The sequence below is a fragment of the Myotis davidii genome, unplaced genomic scaffold (genome assembly GCF_000327345.1).
Source record: "Myotis davidii unplaced genomic scaffold, ASM32734v1 scaffold81, whole genome shotgun sequence".
Taxonomy (NCBI): Eukaryota; Metazoa; Chordata; class Mammalia; order Chiroptera; family Vespertilionidae; genus Myotis; species Myotis davidii.
In genome coordinates this window covers 1,331,544-1,338,331 of record NW_006291554.1, presented here as the reverse complement: position 1 = coordinate 1,338,331, position 6,788 = coordinate 1,331,544, and the positions used below count along the sequence as shown (strand labels likewise).

Genomic DNA, 6,788 nt, shown 5'->3' with positions numbered 1-6,788 from the left:
AATTATACCGGGACTCAAAACATAGCACAGCCAAGAAGGTTCCTTATTTGGTTCTTCAATTACATGTACTTCAATTGTTAAGGATGCTGCCATTAAAACTTTGTTACTCAAAAAGAGCCCAGTGGCATGTACCCAGCATTTTAAAAAGTTTTCAAGTATTACACCAATACAAGATATGTGTATGTATGTCTTATTGCTAATGTAAAAGGAAGATGGTTTGAGAGCAGCTTGAGGTGTTTTTTTTTGTTTTTGGTGGTCTCTGAAAACAACATATCAAGTCCAAAGGTTAAAGCTATGGAGATCATAGTTAGTCCAACTTGGATTTAAATATTGTTCTGCCACTTTGTGTTAACTGTGGCAAAAATATTTAACTTCTTTGAGTCTAATCATGTCTGTAAAATGAGAATACCACCTACCCACGAGGTTATGTAAAGATTTAATGAGATAAAATTTTCTTACAGCCAATAGCATAGGCTCCAACAATGAAAACTACATCTATAACTTGAAAACAAAAGGCTAAACACTATTTTGTTTTTTAAAAAATTAGACAAAAATATAAAAAAGTATGTAGAATAAAATAAACACCCATAATCCCACCATTTAATCATTTAATAAATGGGTTTTATTAAACTTATCCTAAATAGCCAAGAAAAAGGGAAACCGAACAAAACATTTTATATACACCATTCTTTTTTTGTTAATCTTCACAAGAGAATATATTTTCATTGATTTTTAGAGTGGAAGGGGGTGGAGAGAGAGAGAGAGAGAGAGAGAGAGAGAGAGAGAGAGAGGAACACTGATGTGAGAGGGACATTATTTCTGTTTTTCAGTTGTGACGTGCTCTTCCCTGTGGGCTTTCATATAGGCTATTCTTTCTATGACAAAATTCTACTCACTTTTCTTTACCTCTTGGCGAATTCCTAATCATCTTTTAGTGTTCATCGTAACTGTCACTTTGACCAGGAACCTTTAGTATCTTGCACTTAATCATATCTTATTGTACTTGCTTAATATCTGCCTCCCTTGACAGACTAAAAGTGCTGTGAGAATAAGGCCCAAGTGTGTCTAGTTACTCTCCACATACTCAGCACTTAACATCCTCCAGGCAAGACATGAAGGAGACCCAAATGAAGATGTCTTTCTCCTGTCCAGAAACTCCCAGTATAGGAGGAAACTTACATACAGGCAGACATAATATACTGACATATATGCCAAGAGAACTATTGGAACAAATCCCTAGAAAAACATCTCAGATGTGATCTGAAGGATAACTGATTGAAAATAAAGGGACTTCCAGATAAGCATATGCAAAAGGATCCAAATACATGAGATTATGGAAACAGTGAGCTTCTTGCTTTGCTTATCTTTTATTAGCCTTTCATCCCCTTTCCTATCCCCTATCACACAGTTGTCAAAGAGCTTTAAAGAGCCATGCCAAGCAATTTAGCCTCTATCCTCAAGTGGCTGAAAGCTAGTGAAGCACTGTAAGCAGTCACTGGCAGATCAATTTCTATTTCATAGTAACACTATGGAGAAGATATACTAAGAGAGTTCAGGAAGATTAACCAGGAGCTCATTACAATAATCTAAGGGAAAGATGAATAAGATACCAGCAGTGAAAATTGAGAGGAAGGAAAATTGTGAGATAATAAGATAATAGCATGAATAGTATTAAGTGACTCAATAGAGAAGTGAGAGATGTTTCTGTGGTTTCTAATTATCCTGAAAGTTATATTCATAATAGGTTATTAGCTTCAGATATACAGGAGGTTATTCCTGACAAAACAAAATGAAGAAAATAAATAGTATAGCAAGTATACTGCTTAATTTCAAAGTAGTAAGATCGTATTTTAATATTGCTGATATAGTTCATAAGTGTGAGACACTTTTTACTATGAATAGTTTATAAGGAAAGTAAAATTGCACATGCCACTTTCGTTACAAGTAATTTAGTTTTGTTTCAAATTTGAGAGAAACAGATTAAATTCACCTAAGTTAAAAAAAAAAGTAAGCAAAATTGCAATCCACATAAACATTTTACAGTTTTGCATTTGTGGAGTGGAAAGTTACAGTTCTGCCTTGATAGAGCAAGAAGAGAAACAAATGAAGGATAGAAGGAGCAAAAGAGAAACAAAGAGATATGGCTGAGGCTACAGAAGTACAGAAAAGCAAAAGAGATGATTTGAGCAAAAAGGAGAGAACAAGAGAAGCTTCTGAAACTACACAGAGTACACCAAGTTTATCCTCTAGAGAATTTTTCAAGGGGGTGATGAAATTTAAGGGGTTCCAACTAGCATTTTTTTAAAAATGAAACAGACTAAAGTACAAAATATGTTATACCACTTGTAGTAAGAAAAATTCTGTTTTTGTAAATCTATTATTTCACATATTCATAAGTATGCACTGACTGGATTGTAATGTAAAATATGTCTTGACTATGGGTAATTGACAAAAAGTTTTGAGGATGACTGCTTGAGAATAATTACTAGCAGAACAAATTTAAAAATAAAATAAATAATATATAAAGTTCTTAGTCCTTCATTTGACACATAGAAAGTACTTTGTGATTATAGATTACAAGTTCTTGTAACACTAAGAACATCAAGAAGAATATGGCATTACAAAAGTAACTAAAATTGATAAATACCAGATAAATTTAAGTCATGTACCACTCTCTTAGTGGAAAGTATTTTCATGTTTCGTATTTTCATGTTTCCTTTTGAGTCTGTTCACAGACCATTACAATATTCAAGTACTGCAACATACAAATATAAATCAGAGCTTGAAGAATTATAAAAGTTGAGTAAAATATAAAATACTGTTAAAGAATATTTGAGCCAACCCAGAATAGCTCAAGTTCCAAAGTATGAAGGTTACTACTTGGCTCCATTTAAAGTTGCATCAGGCAAACTTGTCCTCATTGGGAGCTAAATCATCATTTAAAACCCTGACCTTAACAGCACAACATATTTCTTTTCTTCTGAAAATTGGCTTAACTTCTGATTCTACTTTCAAGTCCTCATTACGTCAAATAAACGTTTCCAAGACTTCTCTGTTCCTCAAAAATGAATTTTTTATTTAATAAAAAAGTCACAGCCCGGGTGGCATGGCTCAGTGGTTGAGCGTCAACCTATGAACCAGGAGATTACTGTTTGATTCCCAGTCAGGGCCAGTGTGGGGTGTGTAGGAGGCAGTGGATCAATGATTCTTATCATTGATGTTTCTATCTCTCCCTCTCCCTTCCTCTCTGAAATCAATAAAACTATTTTTTTAAAAATTCACAGAAAGTGGGTTAAAACATATAGTATTGTTCATAATAAGTAACTTGGCTGAAATAAAAGCATATTTGTATTTTGATAATAATTAAAGAACATATGAAAATAAATTTGACTTTGAAAGAAACAATCTCAGTAATTTAAAAAGACTGAATCATCATTTTATTTTGGACAATCTGCTCCATTATAATTTCCAACATATATATGTATATACATATGTGTATGTATATACATATATCATTGTTTTATTTCAATTATAAGTTTTAGCATAATGACATTTCCATGTCTCAGCAATATGCTATATTTAGTAACAGGGTTAAAAAATGGAGCTTCAATGATCACTGAATAAATTAGTGACACCTAAGAGTAGAAAGTGCTTTTGAAACCCCCAATAATGTGTACCAAAAGGCATACTTAAACATGCATACCTCAAGTTATCACTTGGTTCTTTTTTTTCAGGAAGTTCCACGTGCTTGGAGTCTGTTGATTGCTGCTCTTCAGCAACATTGGGCTCCTGGTTTACCATGGGGACCTCTGAAGTAAATGAGAGCTCCCCTTCATTGGAGACTCCAAAGAGGTCTGGGTCATCTTGAATTACATCAATTAAGAGGACATCATCTTCATATGCTTTAAGAATATCTGGAATAATTTTAATGTCTGAAAAGTTCTTAGTTGTTTTTCTACCACTAACTTCAGAGGAAACTTGTTTGAATGTTTCTTGTTCATCAGAGCAGAAGGCAGGACTTTTCTCTATACACCCAGGATCACAGAAAAAGGTATTCTTTTCAACTGTGAGAGAAACAGCTTTCTTATTAGAAACGACATTGCCTGGTTCAGAGATACAGTTAGATGGTTTATTATTACCTTGCTTTAAGAAACTTGAAGAAATTCTATGGAAATTCTTATTGCAGTATAAGTCAGAACTAGATTGCACTGGAGCGACACTATTTTGTATGTTCAAAGATTGAAGTCCTGAAATTACTGTGGAGATGTTTTCTTTATTCCTATTCTGTCTTATCTCTGTTCCAGATATATTGTCAAGAAGCTCTAGGGGACTATATGCTTCTCTCTCTGATGACTTGGCATTTATTTCTTTGCTTTTTTCTGTTTTATTTTTAAGTAGAGGAATTTTAAAATTAGTCAGCCGTCCTGTGTTCAGTATTTTAACAAAGTCTGGAACCACAACTGTTGGCTTAGCAACACATGTTTTTCGGTGAATAGTTTTGCCTGTAGAGTTGTTAGCTTCCTGGCCATGCTGGGAAGCCAGTGTCAAATTAAGTTTTGTTAAAGTCCCTCTCTCTTTTCTTTTATTTCCTGTTAAGTTTTGAGTCACATTAGTTAACCGAGTATCTTCAGTTGCATTAGAAACTACCTCTAACCCACTTCTGCTCGGTTCCTCATACTTCATCTTTTCATCATCGATTACAGGTTCATTTATAACCATTAAAGTAGGTTTTATAGCAGAGACTACTTCAGAGATCGCAGACAGACAATTTATATTAGAATCCAATTTTTCTTTACTTGAAGATTCACTATTTGTTTCTTTTATGGAACTTTGTAATGGTAATTTGGAGTCAATTAAGTGAGTCTGATTTGGTTGATGTTTAAGGAAATCATCTTGCCTAACACTTTCCCCAGACCCAGGAAGAGAGTTATTTGATTCTGGCAAGGAAGACTTTTTCCAACAATAGGCAGTTACTCTAGCACATGAATAACACGGCCAAGTTCTTTTACCCGTCATTGGTATTGTTCTGTGACAGGTGAACTTGAATTCTTCAGCTTCATTTCTTAAGTCTTCCTGTGATCTCTTTTCAATAGGATGGCAATTACTAGGTGATTTCACTGTTGAGCTTTTCATTTCTGGCTCAGTGCTTTTACTTCTTAAGGGTTCTGAAGCATTTTTGGTTTCTTCTTTCAAAAGTGGCGCTAGGGTTTTCTGAAACATAGTATTTACAAGATGCTTAGGACTTGTCTTTTTTCCTACTGTTTCTGGAAGACTTGATAAATGATCTACTGGAGAAAGTGTATTATGGTTTGCTTTTCTCAAAATTTTTAAAGTTTTTGCTTCTGTACTTTCAGCACCCGTATGGTTTTCTTGTAACAGCAACTCAGACTTGTTATGCACATTAGAGAAGTTCATTTTGATAACCATTTCATCTCTTTTTTCAGACACCTTCATCCTTTTCCTGGGTTTTCTCCCAACACTGCTCTCCTCTACTGAGTATTTATTTTTTTCATTTTGACGGCAGGGAAGCAAGCCATTATTTTTGCTTTGGTATATATCAGTTTCTTCAAGCAATAATTTATTTACTCCCATTAAGTTTTCTTCAGTGTTTGAAAGTTGAGGAATATTATTTGTGTCACTCTTATCTGAAAGACTCCCAAGGTTTTCTTTCTTTAACTCTGAGGAATTTTCTGATTCATGGATACATCCACCATCAGGTTTATATGTAAGGTTATTTTCATCATTACAATCCTTGGAATGGGGGAAACAACTGCAATCATGTAATTTTAAAATGGAATTATTTTCTACTCCAGGTGACACGCTGTTACAAGAATATTTTGGAGTATTCTTGTACAGTTCATCTTGAAATTCAACCTTTCTATTTTGTGTAACCTTATTTTCAGTTATTTTGAAGAGTGGACTTGCTAAGCTTTCAAGTGTTTTAATTCGACGTCTTCTTTTAATACCGTCTACCAAAACTTCCTTACCCGAAGACCGCAAGAGAGGTGTACTTCGAATTTCACTGCACTCCACTGTTTGGAAAGATTCCGAACTGGTTAATGATTCCTTTCTTACCAGGTCAGTCCCTGGCTGTGGATCATCACTTGAGGCTCCAGTAACTTTTCTTTTTTCCTTGGCTGATCAAAACGACAAAATATACCAGAAAATATTTTATATTGAGGAGGGGGGAAAAAGCAACACCAGTTAAAAAAAAAAAAGTGATGCCACCCATTTCATTTTCCTGATTTCTGTTAAGGAGCCACATACAAACCTGTGCAAGTTCTAAGACAGCTGACTAACCTTCGGCATCATGGTCAGTTCACACAAGCCAAAAGGGATCACTAGCAGGAATTCCTCTTATAGTCTCATTCTGACCAAGAGCTCCTTACTGGGCAAATACCCCTTACAGCGGTTCTCAACCTTCTGGCCATTTAAATACAGGTCCTCATGTTGTGACCCAACCATAAAATTATTTTCGTTGCTACTTCGTAACTGTCATGTTGCTACTGTTATGAATCGTCATGTAAATATCTGATATGCAGGATGGTCTTAGGCGCCCCCTGTGAAAGGGTCGTTCGACCGCCACAGGGGTCGCGACCCACAGGTTGAGACCGCTGCTAAGAGCCTTCCCGTGTCTTCCCTCTCTCCGGGTCATCAGTAAAGCCCACGCTGGTTAAGTGAAACGTGAGCGGTAAAATAAAGATGGAGCGGGCTGAGGTACAAAGGCCAGGGAGGGAGTGGCCCTGGGCGCTTCCTTACTGTGTCTTCCCGATGGCCAGGGGACCGCG

The 6,788-nt window shown here is 35.6% G+C and overlaps 1 protein-coding gene across 1 annotated transcript in view; it reads right to left on the bottom strand.

The window, feature by feature from the left end:
* The window catches only part of TOPAZ1 (testis and ovary specific PAZ domain containing 1), a 42,871-nt gene extending 36,562 nt beyond the window's left edge, over positions 1–6,309 (bottom strand). The window contains exons 1-2 of the mRNA XM_006765105.1: positions 6,301–6,309; positions 3,704–6,132 (exon numbers count right to left, since the gene is read on the bottom strand). Coding sequence (XP_006765168.1) covers positions 3,704–6,132; positions 6,301–6,309 — 2,438 coding nt within the window. The remainder of the gene's footprint in view (positions 1–3,703; positions 6,133–6,300) is intronic.
* Positions 6,310–6,788: the final 479 nt, after the last annotated feature.